The following is a 15,025-nucleotide window of genomic DNA, read 5'->3' as shown; positions in this document are numbered from 1 at the left end:
ACTTCTCTGAACAAACATGACTCATGTTTACATGTATCCTATCACCTAAAACCAGGTCTCACTTGTCTGAACAAACATGACTCATGTTTACATGTATCCTATCACTTAAAACCAGGTCTCACTTCTCTGAACAAACATGGACTCATGTTTACATGTATCCTATCACCTAAAACCAGGTCTCACTTCTCTGAACAAACATGACTCATGTTTACATGTATCCTATCACCTAAAACCAGGTCTCACTTCTCTGAACAAACATGGACTCATGTTTACATGTATCCTATCACCTAAAACCAGGTCTCACTTGTCTTAACAAACAAGACTCATGTTTACATGTATCCTATCACCTAAAACCAGGTCTCACTTCTCTGAACAAACATGGACTCATGTTTACATGTATCCTATCACCTAAAACCAGGTCTCACTTCTCTGAACAAACATGACTCTTGTTTACATGTATCCTGTCACCTAAAACCAGGTCTCACTTGTCTGAAGAAACATGAATCATGTTTACATGTATCCTATCACCTAAAACCAGGTCTCGCTTCTCTGAACAAATATGGACTCATTCTGACCACACTGAGCTGTTTCCTATTTAACTGCCCAAGAACTTCCTCACTAGACTCTTTGCCCTCACTCTACTTAGCCCAAATAAGAGCTTAGATCTAAACATCTGGAATTCTTTTACATTCAGACTACTTAATGAGTAGGGCCTTCTGCCCTATTTCAGTGTCCCTCTTCTCCCCTGGTTTACTTCTGCCCAAGGCATGAAATTACTGGTTTGTGAAAGGATCGGCAGGGAACGCAGTAATTGACATTTGTATGTACCTATCAGATAACACCAGATATTCTGGCATCTTTGCTAAAATACATTTTCTAAATGTTGGCAACTACTCTGACAATAGGAACCTGAGTGAGAAGCACCCAGCAGCCCAGAGGTGTCACTTTCTATGGTTAAGAGGAAGGCACAGTGTGGTCCTCTTTCTCTGGAGCACATAGGGTGCAACTAGACAGGGGCAACAGTTAGCACCCAAAGGCTTGAAAATAAAAGAGGCAAGTCAACGGCACAAAGTTGTGAAAGAGAGATGGTAGGAAGACCGTCCCTCAGGGTTAAGCTACAAGAACAAAGCTTGTTGCCAAACACCCAATGAATGGATTATATAGTCATTTCTAATACGCTCTTGAGGGGACCCTATGGGTATAGAATTCACATCTTACCTTCGCATCCAAGTTTGATATCCCTTTGGAAATGAACAGATGAACAAAAGGCTTAGAAAATTTTCACCGTCAAACATGATATTAAGCAGCAGTTACTTTGCTTAATGAAAAATGTGACACTGAATGCTCAAATAAGACTATTTTATAACTATTTGGAACCAGCAGTTGGTGTAACGGCTATGTCACTGGACTCTCATGTAGTCAACTGCAGTTCGAGTTCCGGACCTGATGGCTTAAACTCACACCGGGCACATGTATGTGCGTGCCCAAGATCCCAAGAGGAGAATGGAGGAGAAGGGGATTGCGGCGTGGCCATATCCCCTGGGTGGTTGATTTCTCACTTGCTGTCTCTCTGTCTCTCTCTGTCTTTCTGGCAAGCCCACGCGCCCTATAGCAAAACCCTCTCCAAAAAAAAAAAGAGTATGTTATAACCATTCACCGTTGGGTGTGCACATATGCACCCAGCATATTGTCCAAGCCACTGGGTCCAGGCCTCGATCTGCACAGTGGGCCACACAGGATCCAGCTGCCTTAACCACCACACTACCTGGCTGGCCCCACTAAAGTCATTTATTTTTGAGCAATTCGAGATTCACAGCAAAATGAAGCAGAAAGTGCAGATTATTCCTGTACACCCCGCCCCACATGTGTAAAAGCTCCCGGACTGCTGACCTCCCTCCCCGTGGTGGAGCGCTTGCTGTGGTCAGTGAGCCTACAGCTACACGTCACTGTTAGCGAAAGCCTGTAGTTTGCATCGGGGTTCACTCTTGGTGAATATTCTATGGATCTGACAGATACGATGACACGTATCCACCACCATCATATCGTACAGAGTAGTCCCGCTGTTCCAAAAGTCCTCTTTTCTCTGCCTTGTCTTTCTTCCCTCACTCCTAGCCCTAGGCAACCACTAATATTCTCAGTCTCCATAGCTACACATTTTCCAGAATATCATATAGTTGGAACCATGTATTATGTAGTCTTTTCTGACTTTTTTTCATTGAGCGATATGCATTTAGGGTTCCTCCAAGTCTTTTCATGGATTGATAGTTCATTTTGGTGATAAATATTATTCCATCATTTTTATTATTATTTATTATCAATAAAGTACATACAATGAATATTATTATTAAGGCTGAGTAATATTCTATTGTCCGAATGTACCATAGTTATTTTGTTTGGTTTAGTTTGTTTATTTTGGCATAGAGTGTGTGTGCTCACCAGAGTGAGGGAGAGAGAGACAATGAGGGGGAAAGTGAGAAATCACCCCCCAGGAGGATGGCCATGACAGTTCCTTCTCTTCCATCCTCCTCCTCAGATTTTGGGCACACATACCTAGTGTGATTTTCAAGCTGCCAAGATCTTGGCTCAAACCACAGTTCACCAGATGGGAGTCCAGCACCTTAACCACTACACCCCCTGCTGGCCCCATCACATAGTTTTGTTGTGTTTTTAAGATTACTTATGTGTTTCTTCCATGAGGGAGAGAGACAGAGAGATGAAGAGACAGACAGTACCCCCAAAGGGTCTCAATGCTGTGATGCACTCCCACTTTCAATCAGCCCTAAGGTATGTCTTACATAAGGAATGTTCTCATGTGGGTCAGCCTCACAGAGCGACTTACTGTGCCACCATCCACCCGTCATCACAGTCTACTCGCACATTCCCCTACCAAATTCTGGTTGCTTCTGAGTTTTGGCAAATATGAATCAAACTGCTATAAATATTCATACGCAGGTTTTTATGTGGACAGTTTTCAATTCATGTGGGCAAATAACAGAGCATGGAATTACCAGATGGTATGGTAAGAGTATGTCTAGTTTTGTAAGAAACTGCCAAACTGTCTTCCAAAATGGCTGTCCTATTTTTACATTCCCCCAAGCAACAAACGCAAGTTCATGTTGCTCCACACCCTCACTAGCGATTGGCGTCATCACTGTTGTGGATTTGGGCTATTCCAGTGAGCGAGTAAAAGTATCACGGTGCGGTGTTATTTGCAGTTCCCGAGTGACATGCGAAGTTGGACACCTTTTCACGGACCTGTTCACCATCTGTCTGTCTTCTGTGCTGACATTTCTGCTCAGGTCTCTCGCCCATTTTTTAATCTCGTGTTTGTTTTCTTACTGGTGATTTTTAAGACATTTGTTTTGAATAACACTCCTTTATCTGATGGGTCTTTTAAAATATTTTCTCTCAGTCTGTAGCTTACAGTCTCATTCTCTTGACCTTGTCATTCCCAGAGAAACTTTTAAAATTTCTTAAAGTCCAGCTTCTCAATGATTTCTCTCATGGATAGTGCCTTTAGTATTGTATCTGAAAAGTCATCACCGTACCCAAGGTCACCTAGACTTTCACCCATGCTGTTTTCTAGAAATGTTATAGTTTAGCATTTTGCATTGAGGTCTCTGATCCATCCTGAGTTCATTTCTGTGAAGGAGACAAGGTTTGTGTCTAGATTTATTTTTTTAAAGGAGTATTTCATTTTAGTTATTCATTTATTTATTTTTAATTTGACCATAGAGAGGGAAAGTGAGAAAACAAGCTGCCAAGTCCAGGACTCGAACCATAGTCAGCCATGTGGGAGTCCAGTACCTTCACCACAACACCACCTGCCGGCCCCTAGATTCATTGTTTTTGCATGTAGATGTCCACAGTCATTTTGGCACAATTTGTTGTAAAGGGTAGCTTTGCTCCAATGTGTTGCCTTTAACCCTCTGTCAAAGATCGTATCTATATGAGTCTATTCCTGAGATTTCTCTTCTATTTCGTTCATCTTCTTGTTTATTCTTTTGCCAATACCATTCTGCCTTGATTATTTTCACTTCAGAATACGTCTTGAAGATGGACGATGTTGGTCCTCCAATTTTGTTTTTCTCTTTCAATATTGAGTTGGCTATTCTGGGTCTTTTGCCTTTTCATATAAATTTTATAATTGGTTTGCCAAGGGGCCAGCAGGTGGTGTGGTGGTGAAGGGGCTGGACTCCTACATGGCTGACTGCAGTTCAAGTCCAGGACCTGGCAGCTTGTTTTCTCACTTTCTCTCTCTCTCTTTCTCTCTCTCTCTTTCTCTTTCTCCTTCTCTCTGGTGATGCACATGTCTTGCTCAAACTGAAAACTGATAATCATCACAATAAATAAAATTAAATAATTCTTTAAAAACTAAAATAATTGGTTGGTCAATATGCACAAAATAACTGCCTAGGATTTTGATTAGGAGAACTTATTTTTTACTTCTTTTGATGCTATTTTAGCATCACCTCAATATTAAACTGTTATAATGTATACATTCTAAAATTAAAACTGCATCTGTCTGATGAACAGTAAACTCTTTTTGAGTGAATGCAACTTTTACTGCTGCCTTCTTTAGATCTGTTTATATGTCCCCAGTCTCAAGAGGGCACAACCTGGAGGACAAGGCCCAGCAGAGCGTGTTATGTTAGTGGATCCTCTCAGTTTGGTATGCCTCTGGAAAGTTACAATTCCTCAGGAGGTTGTGGTACAGCTCCATAAAGACTTCTGAGATGCTATCTCCTTCCACAGATCCCAAAAACCAGAGCGTTTTACTCCCAGTGAGTAATGCAAATGGCATGTACTTGGGTGATGGCACTTTAAAACTCCCACAAATTGGGCCAGCCTGTGGCCTGGTGGTTAAGGTGGCTAGATCCCACATAGCAGACTATAGAGTTCTAGTCTTGAACCAGGTGGCTTGAAAAATGTGCAGGCATATGTGTGTGCATGCCCCACATCCTGAAAGGAGTAAGAAATGAAGAAGGGATCGCAGCATGACTGGGTCCCGTGAGGGTATTTTCTCATTTTCCCTCTCTCTCTCTCCTTTTCTCTACGGCGAGGTCACATACTCTCTGTCAATTTTTTTGATTGTCACAAACCTCTCTCTCTCATACACACGCGCGCGCACGCACACACACACAGACACCCTTCTCCAACCATATCCTAAGGCTTAAAGGGTAGCTTTCTTTTGTAACTGTCAGAAGTTGCATGTACTTGTCAAAGAGAGATGCACAGGGGACAGCGGGGGGAAGCACCACCCCATGGGGTGTAGCCATGCCGCAATCCCTTCTCCTCCGTTTTTCCTCCAGTCGTGTGGTATCCAGCTCCCTTAGCCGGTGGGCTTGGTGCTGGCCAAGGAGTTTGTTTTTTAACCCATGGATGTAGACATAGAATGATAGCTCTAATTACCGTGACAATGATGAAGACCATCGCAACACAGACAGTGATTATGATAAGGAATACAGTCCCAATAAAGATAGGCCTACTGGTGATGGCTTTATACTTTATTGCCTATAACAATGTCTCCTTTATCAGAGATCCAATAACGCTTTTTGTATTTTTGAGATTTCCCCTAGTCGCTGTTGTGTCTGTTGTTTCTCAGGTTCCTAAAGACAGAGACCATGCCTTGTACATATGGATTCTTCATTTTCATTTGCTCGGAGTCAGCAGCTATTTTTTGAAGTCTGCTATGTTCAGATACTGTGGTAGGCCCAAGCACTGAATTTGGCGTGCATTAAATAAATGCACAGCATTATTTCTTAATGAATGAGAGACCCAAAACTGTAGACGTGTAATGCTATAAACAATCTGAGAGGCAGAACTGTAATTGATTTTTATATCTCCATAATAACTAGAAGGGACATATAATGGATATTTAATAAATACATATTGAGTAATTGGCCACAAAATACTAATGGAAAAGTGTTAATAATTGGGAAACATTGCAAAGGATAGAGAGACTCTATTATAACTCTGTATTCAGTTCTCAATGTTTTAAAGTTAAAGCTGCTCTAAAATATAAAGTCTATTAATTAAACAAATGATTAAAAATAAAATTTGAGGTATTTTTTTAAATTGCTATAGTATGGGTCCACTTGCCAGAGAGATTCGGGGGTGGCAGTGAGAAAGCACTCCCCAGGGGAGATGGCCACACCACAGTCCCTTCTCCCTCATTCTCCTCTACGGATTTTGGACACATAGGCACAGGTGTCCGGCATATTTTCTAAGCCATTAGGTTCAGTACTTGAAATGCAGTCAGTCATGGGGGATCCAGTCACCTCAACCACTGAGGGGTCCTATTATTTTGTGCAATTGGATGTGACAATCGTTTTACAGGAACTATTTATAAATTATTTTTAATTACCACTCAGCAAAATTTAAAAAGCAAAAATCATATTAATCTAGTCAAATCAAATTTTGTCCAAATTACACTCTCCAGAAACTAAAGCAATGATTGCCTAAAGCAATAAGGGATCGTACATGTCTGTTACCTAGCCAGTCTTGTTGACCATTAAAACCATAACTGCACCTGACCGGCCAGTGAGCACCCAGTAACTATTTGCTGGGGGAGGAATACGTAAACACAGCAAAAACAAAAAAATGACAGTTTACTAAGATGCTATAAAATGTACAATGTATTAAATCACACCTTGTGATTAGTTTAAAAATCAGCACCATTTGAAAAAAATAAAATCACTGAGAAACTATCTTAGACTTCACCATTCACTGAGATTTTTACTTTTTCATGTTTTCCAAATTAATAGAATGCTCAACCTTTAAGAAAAAATACAGAAAAACCTAGAAACCTTGAGTAGCCAAAGCGAGATTGCAGCTAATGAGTATGTAATTTGCCAAAATGCTGGGATTCTCCACTGCGTGGAGAATTACAGAAGTGTGGGAATCTCAAATAGTTCTTTGCCACGCTAAGGGCAGAAAGTAAAAATTAAAAAGAAAATCAAAATAAGAGAATCATTTGCCAGTCAAGTCAAACATAGATAATGCAGGCTCAATCATAACAAATGCAAACTCAGCTATAAGAGATGGAAAATGTTTAGAGACATCATCACTTTAGCCATTAGGTGGCTGGTGTTCTAAAGCAGGGGTCCCCAACCCCTGGACCACAGACTGGTGCTGGTCCATGGCCTATTGGAGACCAGGCCCCTAACCGGTGCTCCGGTCCTCCAGACTGCAGCGGGGAGAGGAAAGAGGGAGCGAGATAGGCTTTGTCTGTGTTTGCAGCCATCCCTCATAACTTGAACTGTTGCCTGGGCTCTCACTGTTGCCTGCTGTGGGACCGGGCGTGGTATTGAATTCTCCAGGGAGCACAGACCTTATTGTTGTGTGATTGTGTCACTGAGTATTGCATGGTGGATGTGGTGTGTGCTTAGGTCATCCCGGGACCAACTCCCATTCCCCAGGTCTTCCACAGGCCAGTCCCTGGGGCAGGGAAGGTTAGAGAACTGCTGAAAATATTCCTGGATAGGTATCTAACATATCAGTTGTTTTATTAAGCTATATTAATACTATATATATATATACACACACATATATACACACACACACATATATACACACATATACACACACACACACATATACACACACACATATATATACACACATATACACACATACACACACATATATACACACATATATACACATACACACACATATACACATATATACACATACACACACATATATACATACATATACACACACACATATATATATATACACACATATACACACACACACACATATATATACACACATATATATATGAGAGATTTTTGCGATAGGGCACGTGCACTCTTCAGAGAGACAGAGACAGAGAGAAAGTGAGAAATCACTCCCTGGGGCAATGGCCACACCGCAATCCCTTCTCCTCCATTCTTCTCTTGAGAATTTGGGCACACACACACCCCTACCTGGCATGAGTTTCAAGCCTCCAAGTCCAGGACTCGAACCACAGTTGGGAGTCCACTGCCTTAACCACTGTACCACCTGCCTTAACCACTGCTGGCCCTTTTTAGACAATCTTGTTGTGTGTGTGGGTCAGTAGAGGTTTTTGCCTTAGGGTATCGTGTGTGCTTGCCAGAGAGAGAGACAGAGACAGTGAGAGGGAAAGTGAGAAATCATCCCCTGGGGAGGATGGCCACACCGCAACCCCTTGTCCATTCTCCTCCCAGGATCTTGAGCATGCATGCACATGTGTCTCGCATGTTTGAAGCCACTGGGTCCAGGACTTGAACTGCGGTCGGCCATATAAGAGTCCAGTGATATAACCACTACACCCTCTGTTGGTCCCCTTTATTAGGAAATCTTAACCACAGAGTCTGACTCTAGCAGACTATCACTAAATACTGATTAAATAAATTAAATCACACAGAATAGACTCAAATTGCTTACGGCAACACACTTGGGGATTTATTAGAAGTATTTAATCTGGGTTCATATTAGAATCACCTGGGGAATATTACAATTACTTATTTCCAATTCCTGCCTTCAGATGTTCTGATTTAATTGCTGTTAAAATTTCCCTGTTTTTTAAACATTTAATAATTTTATGTTAAGAATATTTTTTAAAATACTGATGTATCAAATAACTCTTTTAGTCTAGAATTTATGAAATAATCTATAGTCATTTCCACTTTCATTTATATTTAATTACCTTATAATAATTGCATATGTTTTCGGGGTTACAACGCACGGTCAGTACATGGCCCAGTGTATATCGATTAATTCGGAGTAACTATCGGCAGTATATCGAGCATCACCGCCATTTGTCATTACGTTTTGGGGAACATTCAGAGTCCTCTGTTTTAATTACTCCGTGATATAGAGAAAGTTGTTGTTAACTAGTTCACCCCACTGTATTTCTTAATGCTGGACAGTGTTCCTCTTACCTACCCGTAATTTCACTTCCATTAAGAAGTACCCCTTTATGTCTGTCCCCATGCCCGTCCCCACCTCTAATAGTCATTCTTCATCTGCCTACTTCTATGAGGTCATTTTCTTTTTTCAGCTGGTCTGGAAACCCCTGAGGTCTACCCGGAGCTCCTAATCTACCAGCGAGCAGTCCTCATTTTGGATGGGTGCAGGGAGTAGAGAGGCTCTGGGGTGCCTGAGGATGTTGGAGGTGCGACTGGACGGAGGAGTCGGTCGATCCAGTCATATGCGGATCAACTTGTATGATTCTCTCAACAGGGCACGAGGTGTGCAGATGCCAGTACCATGCTGTGGACAGTCCCCGTTTATGTGAGCTGCCACGTGACATTAGCATGTCTGCAGAGATTCGTTTTTAGCTGGGTGTTTGCTTTCTGGAGGCCTGTGAGATGCGTGTGTGAGTTGGATGTGGGAGGTGCGGGTGATGTAAAGTGCCTGAAAGTGGATCTTGTGAAGACACTTGGGAAGGATGTCTGAGAGCGAGTGCTAATCAGAAAGGGCATGACACTAATATATGAGAGGAAGCCACTCTCTTTTTTTGTAGTATGACCACTAAAAATGCAAGCAGGGCCAGCAGGTGGCATGCAGGTTAAGGCACTGGATCCCACATGGCTGACTTTGCGGTTCCAGTCCTGACCTGGTGTCTTGAAAGTTAGGTTGGGTGCACGTGTGTGCATGCCCAGAATCCCCATAGGAGAATGGAGGAGAAGGGATTGCAGCATGGCCATCCCCCCTGCTGGGTGATTTATCACTTCCTTTCTTTCTGTCTCTGTCTTCAGCAGGTGCACATACCCTATAGCAAACTAAAAAAGAAAAAAGAAAAAGAAAAAGAAAAGAAAAGCAATCACCTGAAACACTTGGCACTAAATTTGCTAACATGTGAAAGAGAATTCATTTGATTTCAAGTCCGGAAAGTGACTGCATAAGAAGGGAAGAACATAGCGAGTTCACAGAGTGGTGAGACGCTTATAAATAAGTAGGGAACTCAGCTTCTTTGGATGATGCTCCTGTCCTTGCCTGGGGACGGAGATGGTTGGAGGTTTAAGAAAAAGATTCTGGAAGCAAATTCCCTGCTTATTTCATTGTTGGAGTTTCCACAGCAGATGGATCTTAACCAGGAGCGGAGAAGGAGCCCTCGCACACACCGACCCTCCACCCACACTGTAGGAGTGGCTGCAAATCTTCTGAGCATGGCCTCAAACTAGGGCATGTGAAGGAACGCAGGAGAGCAGATGAGCCTGCAGTGACATGAACGTCCCGCGTCAGGGGTCTGTCCTCAGCTGGATTTAAGCTCCTCGGACTCCTTTGAGGAAATCCAGCGGACTGGTCCTAGTGAACACTGCCTGGTCAGAGACAGCGCAGATTTAAGCAGGACATGCTTAAACAAGCAGTTTCTACCACATTGGGTGGGAAATCACAGACAAATTAGGCTGTCAGAGGAAAGGATTGGATAGAAAACCCAGGAACATGCCCCGGAAAGAGAGATGGCTCCATTCGGAGAAGACAGGCACTGCGACCGGCCACTCATTGCAAGTTCCACGCTTAGCCAAACTCAGCTTCCCTCCCTCGCTGGCATCAGCACCAACTGCTAGCTCCGGCCTGGCAGGGCGGCCTCACATCGCGTTGTGGTGGCCGGTTACCATAAGGGCTGATGTGGTGAAGCCCTTTGTAGCTTTTAGAATACATTCATGCCCCATATAGCCTTCTTAAAAAAGAATTATTTTACTTAATTTTAATTATTTTTTTATTTGACCAGAGAGAGAGAGGGAAAGTGAGAAAACAAGCCACCAGGTACGGGATTCAAACAGCAATGGCCAATCATGTGGGAATTCAGTGCCCCAACCACCATGCCACCTGCCAGCCCCATGTCCCCTATATCTTAAAACAGTAATACTGAGAGCAGTGTTATTACTTTAACGTGATAAGTTTGAAAGTCAAGACACAGAAGGGTAAAACAACTTTGCCAAGTAGGAAAAGGGAGAGCGAAACTTATCCTGGGCCCTCCTACTCTAAATCCCAGGCTCTTGGCCTAACAAAGGTAAGTTCAAGGGATTTCCCAAAGTTTGTGTAAAAATAAAATTGAAATACAAGTTTATTTTGGTACAGAACATTTTCTGAAATCCATACATAGTTTTTTGTTTTCTTAAAACACATTTTCCATGAACCTTTCGAGCCCTCATACACACCAAACACCCAGAAATTAACCCATATCTGATATCGAGATAATTGCTCATTCGAGTACAGAGGTGACCCCCGAGAGCGAACCCGCACTGCTGCCCTAGCCTGACATCTTCATTTCCTGGTCGCGAGGGAAACATGGAACCCGACTCCAGAAGTAACAGGGTGCCTGTGTGGAGGGCGCTGAGGGGACATTATTGAATCATGATTCAGAGCGCAGCTTTGCAATCAGACACCATGAGTTTCAAATGCATGTGCTGCATTTCCTGGGGCAACTTGCCTCCCTTCTCTAAGCCTTCATCCCCTTACCTATAAAATAGAAATAACGCCTCACAGAACTGGAGGGATCAAAGAATACACGTGAAACGCTGAGCATGGAGCCTGGTGCAGAGCAAGATCTTAGCTCAGATGTTCACTTTTTGAATTTCCACACACACGCACACATGCACACACGCACACACAGAGCCAAATTCTACCACAGTTACCGTGAGCCAATGAACCACCATCGGTGTGTCCTCTCTCGGCTGATAACTTATGTCCTTGCAGTAACATTCATTCACTGCCGTGTTGTCCCGGCCGGAATAAGCCTTAGAAAGGAACTGAAAGAGAGCTTGGCAGGGAAAGAACACTGGATTCCAAGTAGCAGGAGCCTCCTTTGCCTGTCTCCGTCTGTTCCTGATCTCCTGTGAGCCCTGAACGCCTCAGTTCCCTGTCTATCACTTTTGACATCAGTGGAATGGGGGTCACATGAGATCCGGGAGACCCCTTCCAGGACTCTAACATGGGGCAAGATGGTGCTGAGGCCCGACCGGCTTCAACAGGACGAACTCTCCCTCAAATGCCTGGCCTGAGAGTTTCAGCCACTCGGAGAACTTCTCCTTCCCTTTGGATGGGGCTCTCGAGTGGGGCCAGGACTCGGCAGTCCCGGCTGAAAACAGACCCAAGTAATTTCATCACAAAGAAAAGGCACCCAGAGACAGCACAGGGAGAGGTGAGTCTGGACATTGTGTTCATCCCCCACAGAAAGATCCTCCATATGCCGGCCTCCCGCCCAGTCACCCCAACCTCAGGGTGAAGCACCCCACATCCAAAGCTGCCTCTCTTCACCACGAAATCAGCAGCTCCCTCCAAAAACCACAAAGTGCTTGGTCTACGTTTTCCCCAAAACACAGGAGTCTCCAACACCACCACTGCACAAATGCCTCAACACCTAGCTCCCCGCTCTGGGTTCTCCATCCTGAAACTCACTCTGAGATCAGCCCGTCTCGCCTGCCAACAATTTCAACCCCGCTAACGCTGTTTATTGTATCTTGAAGCAGTCGTGGATTCATTTACTCCGCTTCAGCCTTCTTTGGTTATTCCTACTCTTTCTTCTTTCCTCCATAACATAACTCCAGACCCCCCTCCAAAAAACATGGCATCTGCTTTCCTGAGTCTGTGATGCCTCCTTCCCTTTCCTTACTCTGTCTCCCGTTTCGAACTTTTCCTGAAACACCAAGAGCTTTCGTTTTTGAAAAAGGAAAGAAAAAGTGAAGGGGAAAAAAAAAAAGATTCACATAACTTACTTTCATCCAGGGGTGCACAGTTTGGGAAAGAAGAAAACAGAGCTATAATCCACTGCGTTCGCCCAACCCAGAAAGAGGGGTTTGTTGCGAGGCGCTTCTTTTTCCAGTTCGCCGGTGAGGGAGCCCGGTGGCAGGCCTGCACCCACAGGCTGATGCAAGATGCCTTTGAGAGAAACCTCACATTCTGAGGATTCCTGGGAACGCGCCAGGGATCCCAGCATCCAATATATTGCACATTTGGTTTCAATTAGGAAGGGGGTTGGGAGGGAAGAAGGAAAGTCACCAATCAGAGCTGTTTTCTGTTTAGAGACTATTTCTTCTGACCTGAGGGACCATGGACAAAGCTATAATTTACAGCAAAACCCATTCATAGAAGAAAAAATATGTATAACCATAGGGAAGACTTAAAGATGTCGCTCCCTTCCGCCTCCTCCCCACCCGCTTCCAAACCTGCGCCCTCCCCCTAAGCCTCGGTCCCCATCCTGTCCCCATCCTGCCCCCCCCCGCTCCTGTCCCCCATTTTTCTTGAACCAAAGCTACAAGCACAGCTTAAAGTTTGGAGTCTCTTCCAACTGAAGCTTCCAGGACAGCTGGGTCACACACATGGAGCTGATCTTTAGTGTTTTGGCCATGAGAGCCCAGAGCTGAACCCTCCCCCAGAAGAGTTCCCCCATCGCCTCCCCCACCAGAAACACTGGACAGTTCCAGAGGCCAGGATGCCGATTTTTTTCCACTCAATTCCCAACTGGCTGCTGCCTCTCAGGGTCTGCTGGCGTCTGGGATCCACGCTGCTAAATGGAAACACAAGCATTTACAAGGACTTGCTAAATGATTCTGTAAACTTTTTTTTCTCCTTTTCTCTCCCCCGCTTCCACAGCCACGGCCAGAGATCATGTGAAACGGGCGTGTAAGCGACAGGGGAGGAACCCTTGCTAGCTCTCTCAACGATAACTAATAATCTGCTCCATCCGCCAAGGCTCCAGCCTTAACCCTTCAGGGCTGGATCATTCCTGACAGAGCGTGGGCTGGGATGTCCTGGGGGTCCTGATCCTCTGGCCCTTCCCAGCATGCTGGGCTTGAAGAGGCTCAAAGGCAGGAGACATATGGAGGAAGGAAGGCAGATGGCAAAAGGAAGGCTAAGAAACCTAGGGCCAGGCGGCAGTACAGCGCCACTGGACCTACATGGGAAGGCCCTGGGTTCACGCCCCGGGGTCTCACTGAGTACGCCAGGCTAGCTTGTGTTCATGACGTGAACGTGGGTGGATCTCAGTAAGAGAATCCTGCTTGAGTGCCTCTCTCTCCCTCTCAGAAGAAACAAATTTTAAAAAAGGAGATCTAGCCTAGCCTTGAGAGCTGCCTCCTCATAGGCACCTTCTTCCTCTGGGCCCCTGGGCTGTTACCAGCTCTTCTCTGTGCGTACTCGATCTGGGACTGAACAGTCTTCAGGAAGAGCATGGGATGGGTGCATACAGGAAAATGGGGGTGCAAAGGGCTCATAGGCATTCCAAGCTGGGAGCCAGTGATACTCCATAAGGGGAACAGAGCAGCAAGTAGGTGGCCACAAAAGTAAGAGTCTCGTTGTCAGTGCTAGGTCCCTCAGTGGCCTAAGCTCAGAACCAGGCTGACAGTCAGAGGGCAGCCCGTAGTGTGTGTCACTTAAGAGAGGACATGGGAAGCATGGAGACTGTTTAGAAGCAGCCAAAGAGGTGGTTAAAAGTAGAAAAGAAGACCTACAAGAAAATACTAGAACTAGGTTATGTTACAGGAAATAGACAGTCCAGAGAAAAACCTATTCCAAAAACTCTTCAAAGAGCCTGCAGCATCTGAAGTCAGGTCCAAGGGTGACTGACTTGCAGCTCAACCTGAGTACGAAACCATGGTGTTCATTAAGTGAACTGCAGGTGGCCTTGCCCATGGGGGACGGTCTGCTGGTTGCCTGCCCGAGACCACTGCAGATGTCTGGTTATAGAAGTGGTCCTCGGGGCTCAATGGTGGTACAGCGGTAACTCGGGCTCTGTGAGGCCTCCCACAGGGAAGGTCCCAGATTCACATCCAGAGACTTGCCTGAACATGCCAAGCATGCTTGTGCCCATGATCCAGGGCTGGCTGGGGCTGGGTGGATTATGGTGGGAAGACACCCCCCTTGCGGGTGTCTCTTTCTCTTTCTTTCTCTCTTTGAGAAGAAAGAAAGAAAATAAAATAAAAAAGAAAGGAGACCAGCAGGTGTTAAGGCAACTGGATCCAACCTGACTGTGTGGTTTGAGTCCTGGACCTGGTGGCTTGAAAAACAAGCCAGCCACATGTGCATGTGTGCCCAAAATCCTGAG

General features: G+C 44.7%; 1 protein-coding gene across 3 annotated transcripts in view; it reads right to left on the bottom strand.

Moving 5' to 3' along the window:
* The window catches only part of DDR2 (discoidin domain receptor tyrosine kinase 2), a 186,759-nt gene extending 173,720 nt beyond the window's left edge, over positions 1–13,039 (bottom strand). For 2 of the 3 annotated variants that reach the window (XM_006142246.3, XM_006142247.3), the window contains exon 1: positions 12,699–13,038. In XM_006142246.3, the coding sequence (XP_006142308.1) occupies positions 12,699–12,704 (6 nt within the window). In that variant the 5' untranslated portion in view covers positions 12,705–13,038. Of the gene's footprint in view, positions 1–12,698 lie in introns of all 3 variants that reach the window. The other variant, XM_014583607.2, reaches the window with a different exon arrangement.
* Positions 13,040–15,025: the final 1,986 nt, after the last annotated feature.

The sequence above is a fragment of the Tupaia chinensis genome, unplaced genomic scaffold (genome assembly GCF_000334495.1).
Source record: "Tupaia chinensis unplaced genomic scaffold, TupChi_1.0 Scaffold000070_1, whole genome shotgun sequence".
Taxonomy (NCBI): Eukaryota; Metazoa; Chordata; class Mammalia; order Scandentia; family Tupaiidae; genus Tupaia; species Tupaia belangeri.
Note: the sequence above shows the minus strand (reverse complement) of the source record. Positions and strands in the feature narration are given on the sequence as shown.